Consider the following 20,157-nt stretch of genomic DNA (forward strand, 5'->3'; position numbering starts at 1 on the left):
ACCCAGGGCATTTAACAAAATCAGTTAATATAAAACATAAACGTGCATTATGTTTTTTGTGCATTACCTTTACAAAAGGTTTTGGGTTCAGAAAGCATGAATTGTATTCATTTAAATAACCGTGTACACCCAAATTCGGCCACTAGAGGGATCAATGCTCATGAAACGACAATTTCCTTTTTTTCAATTAAACTTGAACTTAATTATAAGAATCAGTTTCCATTACATAACCTCAGCATTGCATTTAAAGGTATTTAATAAACATTTTGTATTAAAACAATTTTAAAATGCTAAAATTATATTGATATTATTACATTTTTTCTGTATATTGTTCTACACGCATTTTGAACTATTCAGATTTCATTGTACATTCTGTTCAAAGAACATTACCACTATACAACTGAAACTTGTCTTAACAACTTTATTAAGATTCACACTCAAATCGGTCCAATTCATTGGCCAAGCATCACACATTTGTTTTTTCAATATAAACTGGGAATGTATCAAGTAAAGGTTATGAAAGTGCAAATACCATTTCAAGGATTAGATGCTTAACAATATAAAATCTGTAATGGTTACAAAAGTGCGTCCCCCCTCCCCCCAAACAATAGCCTTGACACTTGAATTGCCTTTTGTCAGGAACACACCATCTATGTTTATTATAATAACTGAATGCACAGCATACCGTCAAATACAGGACAACTTTTTTATTCACTTATATTTGTCACATCCGGTCAGATGTTGAGAATCTACCATACGCTTCATGAAAACAGACATCAGCTTCACCTGCACCTCTGTTGACACATTACTCTAAAGAAATACTGTAATTGATTCAGATGACACATACATACAGCAAAAAAAATGTGTGAAATCTCCTAAATTCAGATGAAACTTCTGGAATGACAAAATCAGCAGCCATATCACCCTGTAGCCCAAGACAGCTTGCCCACTGAAGCTAAGCAGGGCTGAGCCTGGTCAGTACTTGGATGGGAGACCACCTGGGAAAACCAGGTTGCTGCTGGTAGAGGTGTTAGTGAGACCAGCAGGGGGTGCTCACCCTGTGGTCTGTGTGGGTCCCATCCCAGTATAGTGACGGGGACACTATACTGTCAAAAAGCACCGTCCTTCGGATGAGACGTTAAACCGAGGTCCTGACTCTCTGTGGTCATTAAAAAATCCCAGGATGTCCTTCGATAAAGAGTAGGGGTGTGCCCCGGCATCCTGGCCAAACTTGCCCATTGCACTACTAATCATCCCTCATACTAATTGGCTATCACTCTATCTCCTCTCCACTAATAAGCTGGTGTGTGGTGGGCGTTCTGGCGCAATATGGCTGCCGTCGCATCATCCAGGTGGATGCTGCACATTGGTGGTGGTTGAGGAGATTCCCCCATTCATATGTAAAGCGCTTTGAGCACTGGAAAAGCGCTATATAAATGTAACTAATTATTATTAATTAATTATTAAAATACCACTTCAAAAAAAAAAAGCTTTGCCTTCATTTCGCACATTGTAAAGTTTCCACAATGCAATGCAGCAATGCATTAGAAAAGCAGGTCAGATTCAATATACAAGCCCACAGTTAAACACCACGCGCCTGCAAAATCAAACCCACAGCAAGAGGTGCCAAAATACCAGCAAACCCGCATGAACTAAAGTGGGTTATTTCAAGGCTTAAGTGTGAGCTAGTTTTGTGCAATTTTTCTGAAGTGCTTAAGATTCAGTACGAGCTGAACAGACAGTTTCATATGATGAAAAGTTGGCCAGGTGCTTGCAGGAAATTAAAGCAAATAAAAAAGTTGTACAAATTGTTAATTCATTTAAATGGCTTTCACAATTCTTTTTAGCAGTCATTTGTAAGTAATAAGCACATGTTCAAAAGTGGCACTGTGTTTATTACAGGTTTAATATTATACATACAAAATATAGTTATGCTCTTGTCAGTTTGGGTTTTTTAAACATCAACTTTCATTATTATATATTTTTTTTTAAAGTAGGACATTCAATTTCAAATAAATAGAAAATTCATATCCATAATTTATTGTAAATACCACAGTTATATTTAATAGTAAAATAAAAAATTATTATTTGTGAATTATTCGCTCAATCCGTAGAAATGTACCATCAACAACTCCTTACTATCACATAAATGCGATCAAAAGATTATATGAATCAAAAGGGGTGTGACTAAAAAGAAAATGCATGTATTTGAGCATGGTCACATCTATGGATTCTTAGCCGTAATGACATTTTAAAGTGACAGTTCACTCAACAATGAAACATTTAGCCATTATTTACTCAACCTCAAGTTGAAGCAAAAAGACATTTTCTATGCATCGCGTTGCTCTTTTATCTATAATGAAAGCAGATGGTGACCAGAGGCTGGAATGCTCAAAAACATAAGCACCATAAATGTAATCCCACATCCTTATGATTTCAAGTCTTTTGAAGCCATATGACAGCCTTTTGTAAGATAAAGACAGAAATGTAATGTTTTATTTATTTTGAAGCTTGGTTTTGACAGCATTAACATTAAAGCAACCCTACAGCCAAATATCAAAATTACCCCATGATGTACTCATCCTCGAGCAATCCGGGATACACATGTCCATCATCTTTCAGTCGAGCACATTTGGAGTTATTTTAGTAAATGTCTTTGCTTTTCCAAGCTTAAAATGGGATTAACTTCTGACTTTGAAGCCCAAAAAAACGCCATTCTCAAGGTTCACTGCACAACGTACCCATGGACGAAGGAGTGCTTACAATGCTAAAACTCTCGCGTAAATCGCTTGAGTCCAATATGGCGTTGTTACAGAAGCTAGTCATTACATTTTATAAAGTTTAAAATATGGATATTTTTCTTACACAATCGCAACGATTACCAGCAGAAGACCTCTAATTAACCCCTTGTAGATTGCTTCTGTGAAGGATGGATGCACTTTTTTTTTAGAAGTTGTTCCCTGATTCCCGTTTCTACTGTTATACGTTTGGAAAAGCAAGGACATTCATTAAAATAACTTCATATGTGTTTGTCTAAAAGATGATGGACATGTATCTCGAATTGCTTGAGGGTGAGTACATCATTGGGTAATTTTGATATTTGGCTGGAGTAACACCATTTAAAGCTTGGTCACCATTCACTTTCATTTTATGGAAACAACATCAGGAGCATTCTGCTAAACTTCTTTTTTGTTCCAAGGTTAAATGAGGCTAAAAAAAATAATGCCAACTTTTTTTTTTTTAGGTGAACAATACATTTAAATTTTAAATATTTGTTGTTGTTGAAATGTTATCAGCACACTTTCTGGATATATCATCCTGAATACAATGCAAATGACCTCACATTCAATATAAATGGATACAATAATCCATTCTTTTAGTTTTTTTTATAACTGCTTTAAAAAGATTCTCTGGAACGGGATGGGAAACATGCTAACAAGGGCAAATCAACATATATAAAAAAATTTTTTTTTTTAATTTAAGCTCAGTTTACGTAACTGCCACCTGATAATACAACGCCGTCTATCTGAACTTCCCACATTCTGGGCGCCGAGCGCAAGAGAGAGTGGCTATAAATAAAGCGAAGATTCACAGAAAAGGCACTGTGATAAGTTGCAAAGAGAAAACCGAGCCAGTGCGGCGGCGGCACTCCTGAAATGAGCCGAACCTCACCGATACTTTCCATTCGAATTTACCATTGAAGGATTACAGTGATTGCATTTGACCCAAAAAATGAAGAAGTAGAGTGCGACTAAACCGACCGTACTTTTAGTTTCTGTTATGAACGCCAGCACAGAACAGCCCTGCTCTTCTGTATGCGTCTCTTAACACTACAGGTCTAGTTTAAAGGAAGGATAGGGCGACCGAGCCCTTCAGCAGCAGGCACAGTCGGCACACCGTCCACCGGGCGTTAGTGAACTCTGGGTGTGCTAGCCAGTGTTTTTGGCACCTACAGTGTCTTTTACATCCTTACATTTAGGCGGATAAAGACTGGAACTTTACTATACAGTAGATATTTTCTCATCATTACAGATTAAGCCCTACGGCATTGGCTGTTTGCTTAAGATTACCTCACGGACTTCTCTCTTTTTTTTTTCTTACATGGTTCAGTTGCTGACTCTTCAAGAGTGTTTCACACTTTATGATTGGAAAGAGTTTTTAGTGAGCAAAGAACCTCACATTATCGGAGGCTTGTAACACTAGTTAGAGTACTGACCAATCGGCTTCAGTTTCTACATATCTGACAATAGACATGAAAGCTTTTCTCGTTGTGATTAATCTCGCCTTGAGTTTGAACCCCAGCGACTACTTCACATCAAAAAGTGGCTTAGCGTATAAGAAAGATCAGCATTTCATACAAGATGCACTTGACCCTCCCATTCAGAAGAGCTACTGCTAGGCTGGTCAGGGTCAGAGTCGCATTTCGGGGTATCGGAGTGACACGGGTTGGAACCGCTCGGAGTTTCCCCTAACTCGACAGACGAAGGAGGTACTGGAGATACATCGTGACCGACCAGATCGAGCTGCGTCGGCCTGACTGGCTCACGTTCTTCTGTGGCGCCGTACTCGCGCTCTTGCTCTCTATCGCCCCCTGATGTCCACTGCGCATCGGTGCACTCCGAAGCAGTGTATTCTTGATGCGTTGCAGAGGGCACCAAATTGATATTCTGGGGGTTCATGTCATGAAACCAAGCCATGATGTTGCCCAGAAGGTTGGCACTCTCTGTACCAAAGTCGGTAGACTCCAGGCGTCCCGAAAGAGGTTGGTAGGTGCCCTCTGCGGACTCACGAGTCGAATTGCTAAGATTGTCATAACGCAGGGGAACGTTCTGGCCGCTGATATTTCCCAGTTTCTTCAAGCTGTCACCCACCTCCAACAGCTCAGAGCTGCTCAGCGCAGCGCGGGGCACATCTATACCGCCCAGCATCGAATCCAGCCGCGTGGGTAGGGATGTTCCAATTGCCCCTAGAGACGCCTCATTGGCCAATATCTCTTGAGCTTCAACACCAGCACCGCCCAACGGCAGACCGGACTCCTGCAGGGACAGCTGGATGGCCAGGAGAATATTCGGGTCATCCTCATCCAGAGAGCCGTGAGGCTGTAAGGCACAAGATCGGATATTACTATAAGCCGAGGATCTACAGAATAATCCATTTGCGGACGTGCAACGCTTACCATTGGCAAACCTGGTCTCTGACCACCGCCGATTTCCTGTGTGTCTACAAAGGAAAAACATGAAGACAATGGAAAAAGTGATCAATTGTTTCGTTTCCTAGGGTACTTTTGAGTTTTGTATCCTGACTCTAAGGGTGGCAACGCTGTTTACACAACTCATCTGGATTTAGTTACACATACTGAACAGCAAACACGGTTTATGAGCCCGAACACTTTGTGTGGAACTTCCTTCAAGTCTAACCGACATCTTTTCCCCATCAACGAATAAAAATAACACTCTATTATTTTATATAGCTTAATAAAAGCCTGTATCACGAAAAGACAGCGCTAACAGAACGGTTCACATTGCATTTTCTGCTGAGGTCAGCATGCAAAATAAGCTGTGTGAAAGATTCAAAATATCTTTTCTCCACACCTAAAGTGCCGTGGTCATCGGGATCGGGTGTGTTGCTGCGCAGACTGGCCATGTCTCCGCGTCGGCGTTGCCTGTGTCTGCGTCTGTACTGGAACTCGGCATACTCCTACGACACAAAAACACACACAGTACTGTTTCACATCTGCTTCAAATGTGCTATTAGCATTCTCCATGGGCCCTGTAAATAAAAGTCAACATCTCTGAGAAACTCTTCACAGGAACTGCTGTGACACTATCAAAACTAAGGAGGGTTATTTATTGCCTTTGATGTGTCGCAATACCAGACAGATGTTATAAGCTGAAATGTGAGAGAAGTTGCTTGAATCATTTACATATTCAAACAAGCTTATGCTCGGTAATGAACATGATACTGTATGGGCTTCAGTATGTGTGTGTGTGTGTCTGTTTAGTCTGTGTAAAGGATAATGTACAGTCATCCTGTCCATATGGCAACAAAAAATGTTGGTATGATACAAGATAGGGTTGTGCGGATAGTCAATAGTATCATGTATCGACGATCGTCAGACATATCGCCAATGGTGGGCTTTCATGACGATAGTTGGTGATGGTTATTATTATTATCATTATAGTTTCAGATTAACATGCGTATTGAATGCTTTTCCTCACATGAGAGGATTTGTGGGCTTCACTTTGTGCGATAGAGCTTGTAACGCACGCGGATTCCTTCGTCACATGCACCTGGACTTAATACGCACATCTTGGACTCTTGCTCAGACCTGAATGCGTGCGGCTTGGACTCCTCCTGTAATGCGCATGCAATATGGCAAGCCATTTTAACTTTTATTCGTTGAGTTCTTGATATCAACAATTCAATTTTCACTAGTTAAAATTTGAATTCTTAATATCAGATATTACATTTCTACTAGTATCAATGGCAATTCTTGATATAAACAATTACATTCCCACTAGTAACAATGTTAATTCTTGATATCAGCAATTTAATTGTTGATATCAAGAATACAACGAATAAAAGTTAAAACGGCTTGCCATACATGCACATGAGTTTTGAGAAGGTTGCGGTCATGGCAGTGTTGCCCTTGCTTCTTTTTTGTCCATAATTCAAGTGACTTGTTATAAATGAGTAAAAAATGAACAAATAAATAAATGAGTAAACTATTGCCCCATTTCCCGATACTATTGTGTATCGGTGTTTTAACAGGCTGACGATAGGACAATCTTAAAATGGGGCATATCGCCCAACACTAATACAAGAACATTTGGCTTAATGACTGAATTACTGTACATGATCCAGTTATTACAGTGTCACCCCAAAAAGAAAATAATTGGACATATATTAACCTCAAATCGAAGTGTTATGTCAGGAAAAAAAGTGACACCCATGATGCAAGACTTAAAACTAGCAGTGTGGCAATTTAACAGCTTATCGGCCATTATACAAAAATATCTGGGCTTGTTCCCATTACAGATTTGCACAAATCAGTTGCGCTATTTTCAAAATGCCGACAAAAAACTATTTTGAAATGACAGGATGTTTATTAAAAGTGCATTGTGTAACTTTTAGAAGGTTTCTACAGTCGCCCAAACTGTTTTACAGGGCGCATTTCATCCCTACATTGTTGACATGTTTGTCCTGTGGCAGCTACCGTAGCTTTTCATTGCGTTCGAAATTGAGGTTGGCAAATTTGCAAGCTCACTGCTAGATGCCGCTAAAAAAAAAAAACACACTGGACCTTTAACCAATGCAACTAAAACAAGTCATTCCAAAAATCATGGTGAAGGATGTTGTCAGGTTTACGTGTATCGCAGCCACCGCTGATTTGATCAAAAGAGACCCAGGTGTGTTATCAAAGCATTAATGGCAAGAAAAGCCCCTTATGAGCCGCACATGAGCTGTTTCTGGGAAGTTTTAGAAATTCTTTAGAATGTGAAAATCTGTTTCTATTGCAGTTTTGCGATATTGGAGCATTTGCATTGGGCGTATTTTTATTTAAAGGGTAAAGCTAGAAGGATAATTTCATTTTTAAGCATGCACAAGGGTCTATGTACAGTGCGCATGAACCAAATTTTGTCATCAGAATAGTATAATTTGTCCTCGTAGGTCGCATATGCACATACAACAAAATGTAGCATTTAGCCCAGGAGAGGCATTGTATTTTGTTGCAATGTGCACACGTTGAACGTCTGTGTACATATATGAGTCAAATATACTATACTTGTGCATTCGACTGTGCACGCACATTCGCGTTTGTGTAAAAAAAACCTGACCATGTGCAACTAAATGCAACTACCATTGATGACCAATCAGAATTAGTAATTTCATACAGCCATATAATTTCTTTATTTCCTTTAATTTAAAATGCCATGCCAGTTTCTATGGATATGTTTGTTGCGAGAATTGGGTTTTATTATAAAGAATAAAACTAAACAAGATTAAATAAAAACAACAACATCTGGTTTGACTTGGTAAGAGACTTTCTCAAAGTATAAAAAAAACAGAGTTGTATAATAACTACTTCATTTCTGGTTATTGGTCTATACTGAACTTTGATTTTACCACAGATCTTGACTTTACAAAATGATACAATTTTCAGTCTAACCCAGACTAAAGCTGCATGCAAAAGTGGAAGCAAACTAAAAGAAACCGGACATTTAGGAAAAACATTCCTGAGAGGAACAGCTCAAGCATCTTTAATAGAAAACTTGACTTTCTATAAGATGAACTATCATTCATCTTCCCTTGAAGCCATAAAAACTGTGCCATAACCTTCATTAAAGATTACAAAGAGCAGCAACCAGCATAATATTTTGAAACAGTGGCCTGCTTCACCTCAGAAAGTCTCCAATAACACATTATTCGTGACCTCTGCGGTATAGCGAAAGCAAAATAAGTAAGTTGCAACACCAAAGGCATCTTTTAGAGGACCTTCTCCTGAATGACTCTTCAAAGATGGCAAAATGCATCAGAGCTAGAAATCTTTCCTTGGTGTGCAAAGTGTCTTTCTAAAAGACATAAATGCAACAAAAAAGCATGCGGCCAAATAAAAAGTGATGTACATGACAGGTGCTATTCTGCCGTTCTTGAGATGGGGTCTAATGAGGATTCGTTAATACCTGCAGATGGCTTCCTGTATACTGACAGCGCTCTCTCGGATCAATTCCCCCGAGAAAGGCTTGATTCCTCTGGATCTTTAGATTAGAACAAAACAGCGGCACACCGTTTATCTTCACATTTCACATTTTTACAGCTTCACTCAAACTTGTTCAATAGGCCTGGATGGAGGTTCAAACCTTCAGGCGCTGTATGCCAGGTTTACAAACGTTGCCCACAGTATAGATTTATTGAAAAACACTCTACATTAAACCATCCCCAAAGGCTTTTCCATTCGGCTGTTTACCAAACAAAACACCATACCTCTGGAGAGGCGAAACCCAAGTACTCCCAGTCCCATGTCCCACCAGCGAAACTGTAAACATACAAAAATAGTATTACATTACTTAAATCAGATTCCAACAAATAACAACATTTAATGACCCTATTTACTTTAGAAAAAACTATTTGTCGATTAAATGAAATCCATATATACAGTATATGTGTTTCATGGCAGGGGAAAATAATGTTAACCTATATCAAAATATTTATTTAGACATTGCTTTTGGCAACTGTAGCAACACAGCCTTAAAATCCTGCAGATATTTAAAGGGATAGTTTGGCCAAAAATTATATTAAACCCATGATTTACTCACCCCCTAAGCTGTCCGAGTTGCATATGTCCATCGTTTTTCAGACAAAAACATTTTCGGAAATTTTAGAAAATGTTTTAGATCTTTCAGTTGATTAAATTTGAAGTTTAGGGGTCCACGACTTTCAAGTCCAAAAAAAAGTGCGTCCATCCTTCACAAAATAAATCCAAACGGCTCCAGGATGATAAACAAAGGTCTTCTGAGGGTAATCCGCGCGGTGTTGTTGTAGAAATATCCATATTTAAAACTTTATTAACGTAAATAAATACCTACCGGTAGCGCCGCCATCTTAGTCGCGTCTGCATTCAGGATGAGAGCTTACGCAGCCTACGGAGTCTACTCTGCTGCTGCTCTGTGCCCCCGCCCTCCGAATTTGTCATACGTCACTAAGGAAAGTGCGTATACTACACTAATACTCTCTCCTGAATACAGAGGAGTCTAAGATAGCGGCGCTACCGGAAGGTATTTATTTTCGTTTTAAATATGGATATTTCTACAACAACACCGTGCGGATTACCCTCAGAAGACCTTTGTTTATCATCCTGGAGCCGTTTGGATTTAATTTGTGAAGGATGGACGCACTTTTTTTGGACTTGAAGGTCGTGGACCCCGTAACATTACATTTAATCAACTGAAAGATCTAAAACATTTTCTAAAATATCCCGAAAATGTGTTTGTCTGAAAAACGATGGACATATGCTACTCGGACAGCTTGAGGGTTAGTAAATCATGGGTTTAATATAATTTTTGGACGAACTATCCCCTTAACAGTAAATTTTAATGTTGCATTAAAACGTTAATACACCGGCAGGTATCGCAACCTCGGTCCTCGTGAAAGAAAGTGCTAACATCACAAATAAACTCAGCCAATAAACTCATGATGGAGTAAATAAAGTTTCGCACCACAATTTTTTTTCTTATTGCATGTTCTGCCACCCAGAAGTAAAATACATGTTGACTAAACCACAAGCAGCCTGTCATTCAGAAAAAAAGTCTCTTACCTGCGTCGAGGGGCTTCGGGTGAGTCGTTGGGTGCCACGCCTCTCGCCACAGACGCCAGAAACTCCTGCCGTTTCTGCTGCACCAAGCATGCGGCACGGATGATTTTATGACGAGGGGTGCGGAGGTACGGTCTGTTGACCTTCTGCGCAAGGTCTTCAGTCACCATTTCCAAGTCAGTCTAATGGGAGCAAAAGAAGCATCATTGCTAACTCTGAAAAGTCTGGGATAATCACTTCCTTAATCACTATTGGTCCCCGTGTTACCGACCTGCATAAGTTCATATATTTCCTTCTTTGTGCTTTTGGGCTCCAGATAGAACCCGTAAGGGTAAGAGCACTTGAGAATGCGACGGGTCTTGAGTAGTTCATGCACTGCATCTTCAATGAAAGTAGTGTCTGGAGGACCTCCCTCTCCTGCAACAACACAGCAAGACAAATCACAAGTTAACAAAAAATCATTAGCCTCAGGTATAAAGCTATGTACAGTACTACCAGACTATACATTTTAACAAAAGGACAAAATATTATAAATAAAAGTGCTGATTTGCATCTTACTTCCACTCAGAACTTTGCTTAGCTGTTCCATCTTGTCTTTGGCCGTCTTAAGCAGCCGCTCCTCAAGCTGTAAGAGAGGACAGTAGAAATATGGAGACCTTTTGCATCTAGGCTTTGGTCTACAAGCTGCCTTCAAGTGCAGCTAAGAAACTCGTACCTCATGCAAGACATGCATTTCTTTTTACAATTTAATGCGTTCAAGTCAGAGAATAACATGAAAGTAGCAAAAAAATTAGTTTACAAAAAAGTTTTCCTGAGTTTTCCATTAAGATGCCGGTCAAGATGTATCAAACTCCGAATGCGACGTAAGGAGGGAGGAGAGTAAAGATGGATAGCTCCTAAAGCATAATTCCATATAAATGCACAGATAATTTGTTGTTTTGTCGCAAAAATGAAAAACAATATTGACCTTCTAGTTGAAAAAGGAGCCTCATATGAGATTCATTCATTCACATTCGGAAATCGATTCTTTTATGTCTGGCAAAGACGGCGGGCGGACACCAAAACAGCCAAAGTCAGTTGTCCAAAACCTTTCTTTTTAGTAAACGCTGTGTACACAAACAATGTTCTCAATGCTTGCGTTCACGTAAAGAGATCCAGGTAATACTTCAAGCAAAGTTTCATGTTGTGTCGTGCCTTCTTAGTGTAGTAAAAATAGTGGTAGTTCAGTAGCAGCAGAGAGCAGCTAAAAGAATGCAACAGGGATCGAGTAGGCATCACACCCTAACCAAGATATTTTTTTAAAGTAGCGTTTCTTTTCATGACAGTCGAGGTGCGAAATGTCTTTCGTAGCCATTTCCCGTATTCATAAAAATCATAGACAGTAAAAGATAAGAACTCTATAAATCGTCGCAAGCCAGCCAATGCTTGTCAGTAGCCTACTGGTACTCGGTAGGTACTCAAGATGGCGGCAGGCGACTGGAATGACGTAAAAGGTCACATGACTGATATTCATGAATTTACACAACTATAGTGTCCAAGCAGCTTGTCCTTTACAAGTCATAGGAATCCTAGTCATACATTGGTATTGAATACAAATATAGATTTTTCGCACAATTACGTAAAATGACTGAAATACAGACTTTGCAAAATCATTCATTACCATTGACAACAAACATAATGTAAAGCTTTTTATAATGTTGAAAACAGACACATCCCATACAACCTCGTAAATCCGATATTTGATGTAAAAACTGGAAACTGAAAGCACGTTTATGATATGGGAATCTCTAATCTGATTGGCTGGCTTTACACAACTTTTGGGATCAAGGACACATTCGATTAAGTTATGCTTACAAATGACTGGGATGATAAATCTGATGCTTTTTCAAAAATATAGATGGTTTCATTGGACGCACATGCGGTGACACGATACGCGTCTGGTCTGAACTTTATTTCCGGTTTTGTTTTTTTAATGCTCTGACTAGTTGCTAAACTGAACTCTTGAAGAAATACTTTGTCGAAAATAACAAATGGTTTGGTTTCAATCTATGTGTTGTTTATTTTGCTTGTTATATAAATAAACTACGTTTAAAGTACTTTGTTGCTATTTATTCTTAGCGGTGTTTACCGGAAGTTACACGTGGACCAACGTTTATGTTGTTACTTCTGAAAGCGTCTATATGTTATTTTAATTCAGACACTTGGCAGCAAATAAACTGGATTCTATGGGCAGAACATTAAACTCTGATATGTTTTCTGAATTATGTCAGTCTGTTTTTTTACAAATATATTTTTCATTAAATACAACATATTATAAACATAAAAATGCATGTTTGGAGGTCCTTGAAATTCTTGAACTTGGCTTATGCTGTTTAATCAAATGAACAACTATGCAAGACTATGTAACATCAACCTGTTTGGGGATTATTGTACCTTGTAGCTGTGCTCGTGGTTCTTAAAGCGCGTGTAATAGTGCATGAAGCGATCCAGCTCCTGAAAGTTTTTGTGTTTCTTCTCAGCCTGTAAGTTAAAATTATGCATTAATGTGTAGGCACAGCATTACGCACTTGTGATTACTTTAACACTTGTTATATTTTTTAAGTATGCAAATGTATGTGTGCATTTCTGTACCTCAACGGTCATCTCCTTGGACTGTTCCTCCACATGCTGAATGACTTCATAGCGCGTGCACCGGTAATATCCTCCTGTAGAGGAACTGTGTTTCTTCCACTCCTCCAGACAGATCCAGCAGAAATCATACTTACACTGCACAAAGAAAACATACACTTTCTATCACCAACACTAAAACAAGTCTATTAGCTCACCTTTACGGTGTCACCAGCAAATATATCAGTCTACTACAGGCAGTACACTGGGAGTAGTAGTGGGCTTCTGAAACAAGGATTAAGTTTGTTGCTTTCTCACTTGTATTTTTTGAGTGCTAGTATTTGTCACGTTTTCCCTGTTGAATAACCTTGCCGTAGGATTATAAAGAAAAGGCATTACTTCCCTAAAGCACATTGTTCAATCATAAGAAGGAATTGCATAGCTTTCCTTTATCATGATAAGAGAGACAGATCTATTAAATGTTGCATTTGTGGGACTGTCAACAACTCAAAATTTCAATTATTATGTCAACCATGTGATCGCTGGTATAAACAAAGCATTAAACTGAACACAAAATTAGAGCTACAACAAACATCAGCTCAAGGAAAAATCATAACCTGTCAAACATAATTTAACAAAAAGCTTAAATTCAATACTTTTATATAACAGTACAGTCAGGATTTCATAAAATGTTTCACTTTTGACAGCCATAATATACTAATCTTGTTTGAGAGCTATTGATATCACTGACAAGTGTTCCTTAGTTTTTCCTTACTAACGCTATTCAGAAATACAATTCCACCACTCGATGAGTTCCCCAGGGCTCTGTCCTTGGCCCACTCCTTCTCTTAATCTATTTGTCTTTTCTGAGTCCCATTGATCGCCACTGTGTCAGTTATTACTCCTTTGTTGATGACCAAGTTTATTTTATTACTTGTTCTGCTACTAACCATCCCGCCAATTTATGTGACAGTCTGTATCAGTGATAAAACACAAGGCAAACTCCAATTTTCTCAAACCAAAAAACAACAAAAAATTTAAAACTAATTGACTACTGATTTAAAATTGTAGCCCTTGAAATCTTCACACATAATGTCTTAATTTTCACTGGTAAAGTTCACACAAGTTCTTGTAAAGCCTGCATTCTTCTACCTTGGCAAAACTCACCCCCCCTTAAACTGGTATATAAATAACCCTATTATGATTTTTATTATCAAGCAATAACCTTGGCACATTGCATGTGGTTACAGCCCTCATTCTTCTGAATGGGAGATTTGCAGTTGGCACAGGTTTTTGAGTTGGTGAGTAACCACAGGCAGTTGGCAGCATCTTCATACGCCTCACTTACACCTGCCACTGACACGCAAAAAGACAGAAATACAAATGGTTCAACAACATTTTCAGAACAGTTTTCATCACAAAAGATGAAAGTGACGACTGCAGTGTCCAAACCAAAACATACGTTCTTCTGGTTTCATATCAGTGACCTTCTGAAGCCACATCTTCCATGTTTGGCAGTCACAGGGTTCATGGGCTTCTCCTTGACATTCCCTACAGAGAGGATCATCATTGTGATATCAGGAAAAAATCATTTTCAACAGAATATCTAATTTGCATTCTATACACGTCTGTCGGGGATACTATAGCAAAGGATTGAGGGAATTAAGCTGCTTCCATGCAACTTGTATGTCAAATGTAAGCATATGTATAAATATGATTAGGTATCATTCCTAGCAGTTTCAGGTGTTTGAAATGGTTTTGCTTATTTTGCTATACATTTTAAAAAATAAAAACATTGGTGGACGCCTTCAGCTACGAGAACGTTCTTCCATATGTAATCGAGCCATATTTACTGAGACAGCTAAAATGTTTGTGCGTGTGAGATAGAGGGTGTATCTAGTGAAATGTAATGTTCAGACCTGGCACAGGCAGTGATGAGATATGTGCCTTCTGTGTGGGTGTGTATACGTCTATGTGTGTTTGTGTGTTAGGGACAGAAGGCCCAGAGCTGTGGGAAACAATCCTGCCACAGACGTCCATGGGCAGAATATGCATACAAACAGATTCTTCTTTTCCGTATATAGGTCATTTACATATATCAGTCTAGTGGTCAAATGAAATTAAAATATAGGTGGTGAAAGGTCTTAACTAACATATGTAAAAAATAAAATGATACTAAAATGTTCAAGAGCACTGGAGTTTAGTTAAGGGATTTGATATGGATGACTGGCACTGACCAACAGAAGAGATGGCCCTTGCCACAATCCACTGCAGGGGCCTGAAGGTGAGGGAAGCTAAGCGGGTCAGAGGTACTGGCACCAGGCCCCTGTCCGGCCAAACGCACCGCTCTATCACAGCCGGCCCGTGGACACCACCGGATGGCAGGATTATTCTCAACAAAGGCCTGTGAAAGAGAAATCGAGGGACATAGACCTAATGTTATATAGATCAGACAGTTTAAGTTTATTTGTTAATGAAAAAACAATAAAGATGATATTAATTAACTTTAAGATTAATAAATCCTATGAATATTGTGCAGAATTCCTAATGGATTAACCAAATTATTGTACATTCATTTACATTTATACAAACAGACACTTTTAACCAAAGTGACTTGTTCAAGATACACATTTTATCAATATGGACCCTTTACTAAATTAATGCAATAATCTACCAATGCAGGTACAGGAACAACTAAAGTTACAGAGTACCCGCAGCATATAGCTGTATAAAATGTGAAAAACCTAAACCAAAATGACACTATTTTGTCCTGCCCGGTTCATCTAATCTGCTGACTCAATGGATGAGAGTTCATTTTTACCAACAGCTCTAAAAGTCTCTAAGTAAACACTGACCCTGAAAAAGGCTACAACAGCTCAGACGCCCCTGCGGAGGATTCAACATCGCCATGGCAACGTAATGAAAGGCCTGGGACTCCACAGCTTGAGAGTGTCATTCTCAGACAGTCTCTGATGAGAGCTGCCATTGTTACAGTTACTTCAATCTTCTTGGCTCCCATTTCAATGATCCACAGCTTTGGACTGACTTCACAATAACACCAAACTCAGTTTACAGAGACTACATCTGTGTTACTGCAAAACTACGTAAGATGACAGAATCCCAGAGCTTAAAACTTAACTACAGAGAGCCGAATTAAGTGATCACCTTGTTCAAGCTAAACTCTCGTTGCATCTGAAAATCAGTATGCAAGGCGAGTAGCATATCTGAATTCAAAGTATTCGAAAAACAGTCAGCAAAAAGTACCCGTATGACCCAATACCTTCAGCTAGGTTTTTAAGTGTGTATTTGATGGACACTACTATCCCATGAGGCCAAGCAAAATTTAAAAAAGTGAAGGAAGTAAATTAGTAGAGAGGAGACAGAGTGATATTGCCAATTAGTATATAGGGCTGATTAGTAGGCCAATGGGCAAGTTTGGCCAGGATGCCGGGCACACCCCTACTCTTTTTCGACAAACATCCTGGGATTTTTAACAACCATATAATGGTGCTTTTCCATTGGATAGTACAGGCCAATATGGTACTGCACGGATGGCCTCAGCTCGCTTTATTTTGGCTCGGTTTGCTTTTGGTTTAGTGACACTTCACAGTGAGTGGGATTATAGACAAATCATTACAGTGCGGTGACATCATCGAAAACATGATACAAACAAACGTTCAACACAGGAACAATGGATGTTTTTCACCACTAAAGGTAGTTTGGGAACTCGTACAACAAAGCGAAGTTGACAACATTACCTAAGCCAAAGGTATACTCGGGCTAGGGATGCACCGATACCACTTTTTTGGAATACGAGTACGAGTACTTGCATTTCAGTACTTGCCGATACCGATACCAAGTACTTAATAAAAAACCTGATTTAAATTCACAGGTAACAGCTTTAGTCATATAATTTAACAAAAAAACAAGGGACTAGTTTTCCAGTTTGTTGTAAACTCTGCCTCTTTGGACAACACAAGAGGCATTAACCCCTTACACGCCGCTCAAACATAGACATTTCTCAGACCGTGGTATCGATCCCTGGTATCGGGGGACTTTTAACGAATACGAGTACTTTAGAAAATGTGGTATCGAGGCCGATACCAGTATCGGTATCGGTGCATCCCTAACTCGGGCCATTCGCGTATGTGCGCCATCCCCATGATGTCATTTTCGTCATCAGGAGGGTCAGCGGACAGTCCGCGTACGACAGAGCATGCACGTGAAAATGTTGAGGCAGGAGTCACAATTACACAAAGGCAATAGACAGCGTTTGCACATACACCATCGTCTTTTCATCTTTTATTTTCACTTCTTCCAAGAACATAAAGCTGTGGAGCATTTTTGTCACCATAATGTTTGATTCCTGTTCTTTGTTTTCTTGTTGTTTCTTCTAAACTTTGTTTGCAATGGTGGATCCGCTATTTTTCTCTATTGATTTCAGTGGAAGCTGGCGACTTCCGGCAACACAAGCGACAGTGACCGTTGGCAACTGGATGGGGCGTGTCTAGTCGCATGTCAAAGTTAAATATTTAACTTTATGCAAATTATGAGCAACTTTCGGTAGCGACTATTAATGAGAATGAAGCACTGGAGTTCACGTCATCCTTCTCTCGCCAGTTACTGAAGTGGACGGTACTCATTTGTTTATGACAACCAGATTAAGAAACGTCTCGAGTGACACACTTGTTGCTTATAATGTGAATGTACCTTTCAGCATCACGTTTTAGTATCGGCACGGCTCGCATGGAACCTCAACCAAGGTGATACAAAAAAGGTAAAGTTTTAAACGACATAGTAGTAGCAGCTACTTAATCCAATTCAGTACATACTGCCACTGTAAATGATTTTGGACGCAGCTTAAAGCTCTGTAGGTTTGCATAAAGAGTCAGAGTACAACATACCGCATACATCATCATACCTTGATGTCAAATTGCAGATAACGTTTATCCATCTCTCTGGACACGATGCTCTCAATGACCTCAACAGGAACCAGCTGGAAGCAGTCATAAGCTGGGCAAAAGATGTTATGGGCCTCCCCCTCTTGGATTTTTAGATTCAAAAAGCTGCGAAGGGGAACAAACACATGCCTGGAGTTACATCATGACAGCAGCAATGACATGTGAGAATGACCGACATGTGATTGAAGAATGACAAAGTGAGAAGTTCCCATATAAAAACGTACCTTTCCCAGCATCCTCTGCAGAACTCGTGACCGCATTGAATATCAACAGGCTCTTCGAACATAGATGCTGCACACATACAAATCCCGCACTGCCAGAATAAAAAAAACACGACACCTTCAGTGAGACACCTACGTAAGAGACGGTTTGATTTCATCTCATTCGGTGGTCTTTTAATATTCAGGTTCTAACTATAAACACTTATTTGACAAGAAAACTGCATTACCTATATAAACTATATTCTGTACAGACAGAAAATGACAGATGGAAAAAGTACTGAGGATCATTTTAACACAAGAAGCTATAATCCCTCACCAAGGAGCGATCGTCATCAGCGGGCGTCAGGCTGATCTCATCCGGGGAGGTGATGGATGATCGGGTGGTGCGAGGTGTACGGGGTGAGGGTAGGGTGTCCCACGTGTTGTAGCCTCTGGGCGGAGGGGTTGGCATTTGAACGCCAGAGCGCTGGCAGCAGTCTTCAGCGTTAGACATCCAAGCTTCCAGGAGCTTCTCCCTATCCCAGTCTACAATCAAAGGAATAATGTGTACATGAGAAGGTACTGTACTTCAAATTTAAAAAAAAATTATGTATTTACATGGAGAAACACAATCTTTGACTTTTCAAATATTCATATGTTTGAACAAAACCAATCAGAGGCCCCATTCACTTCCATAGTAAGAAAAATGAAAAGGATATGTTTTTATTTACGATATAATTTTTTTAATTTTTGGGTGAACTATCCCTTTAAGTGGGGGTTGTCCCTACAGTATATAAAATCCCCTGGGTCATTGTATTAAACCTGCCAGTCATCTCAAACCAATGGTGAGATACTCCTACATAAGAGGAACAAAACCTCAAAGTAGGTCAAATATGCTATTAGCAATAATTCACAAATTTAATTCAAAAAGGTGAAAAAATTTGTTGCAATTCCTTCAATTCAAAACCTATGCATTGGATTGTTATATATATATATATATATATATATATATATATATATATATATATATATATATATATATATATATATATATATATATATATATATATATATATATATATAAGACATATTTCCTAAAGTGAACTTAACAAAACAGCATCAATGAAGAGCATGTGGGTTTATAGGAAAAGATAAAAATCAGAGATGGTCTCTAGATCTTACACAAGCCATAAAAACAAAGCCAAAAATAACGTTATCATACCCACAGAAAGAGGACAAATATTTCCAATACAACTTTATGAAACCCCAAAATGCATTACACCTGCTCAAACAACTGTTTGTAGTCAGTAAAAGAGAGCTATGTAGGAGTATCACACCATTGGTTTGACCCCCAGGGGCTTTTATATACTGTAGGAAAACCCCCTAAATTTAATCTGTTTAGATTTTGCCACACAGAGATACCTGAATTTGTGTAAGATTAAAAGGCGGTGAGTCGTATATTTAATCTTGGGCTGAGGAACCCCATGGTGGTTATGGCAATAACAGCAACCACTTATGAATCAGAGCTTTGCCCTTCGCCTCCCATGGGCTCTAGTGATGTGCTCGACAGCCTGCTTGCATAATTGGAGATTATTAAAGAAAGCACTGATCCAATTACAAGTCTTGTGCCAGTGAATTTAGCAGCTCTGAAGACGAGTGCTCTTATCAAATAGGAAGAAAAACGTCCCTGTGGCTTTCTGTACACCTGCTGTAAGAGGACAGCTGATAGACTGTATAAAATATACCGTACAACTTATTTATCCATCAATTTACATAGCATACACTGTTGTTCCTAAAGCCTCTTTAGTGCATCAAGTCAAAGGTCTTTGTGAGCATGACACTAGCGTACCATGAGCCCGGAGGAGAGCTTCAGCAGTGAAGAGAGGAGCTTGCAACATGTCTGCAGTCTCTACTATCAGCATGTCCTTCAGTCTTCTGAGATCCTGCACTCGCAAACCTTCATAAAACTGAAACACACCTCAGTCAGTATATGAATTATGTATGTTTTCCAAGTTGACTTTTGGGCAAACATTGCAATTTAACAAGGACGTTGTCAGGATGCAGTCTGTTGAAGTTC

General features: G+C 39.2%; 1 protein-coding gene and 1 pseudogene across 1 annotated transcript in view; one reads left to right on the top strand and one right to left on the bottom strand.

The window, feature by feature from the left end:
• Positions 1–405: 405 nt before the first annotated feature.
• Positions 406–20,157, bottom strand: part of ankib1b (ankyrin repeat and IBR domain containing 1b) — a 28,775-nt gene continuing 9,023 nt past the window's right edge. Inside the window, exons 5-20 of the mRNA XM_065261276.2 lie at positions 19,930–20,047; positions 18,418–18,626; positions 18,105–18,193; positions 17,841–17,985; positions 15,157–15,323; positions 14,382–14,470; positions 14,145–14,275; positions 12,944–13,078; positions 12,746–12,832; positions 10,871–10,937; positions 10,584–10,729; positions 10,316–10,494; positions 8,986–9,037; positions 5,592–5,697; positions 5,177–5,220; positions 406–5,099 (exon numbers count right to left, since the gene is read on the bottom strand). Of these exons, the coding sequence (XP_065117348.1) occupies positions 4,353–5,099; positions 5,177–5,220; positions 5,592–5,697; positions 8,986–9,037; positions 10,316–10,494; positions 10,584–10,729; positions 10,871–10,937; positions 12,746–12,832; positions 12,944–13,078; positions 14,145–14,275; positions 14,382–14,470; positions 15,157–15,323; positions 17,841–17,985; positions 18,105–18,193; positions 18,418–18,626; positions 19,930–20,047 (2,511 nt within the window). The 3' untranslated portion in view covers positions 406–4,352. The remainder of the gene's footprint in view (positions 5,100–5,176; positions 5,221–5,591; positions 5,698–8,985; positions 9,038–10,315; positions 10,495–10,583; positions 10,730–10,870; positions 10,938–12,745; positions 12,833–12,943; positions 13,079–14,144; positions 14,276–14,381; positions 14,471–15,156; positions 15,324–17,840; positions 17,986–18,104; positions 18,194–18,417; positions 18,627–19,929; positions 20,048–20,157) is intronic.
• LOC135743609 (5S ribosomal RNA) lies at positions 908–1,024 on the top strand (annotated as a pseudogene).

Source organism: Paramisgurnus dabryanus, chromosome 13, assembly GCF_030506205.2.
Source record: "Paramisgurnus dabryanus chromosome 13, PD_genome_1.1, whole genome shotgun sequence".
NCBI lineage: Eukaryota > Metazoa > Chordata > Actinopteri > Cypriniformes > Cobitidae > Paramisgurnus > Paramisgurnus dabryanus.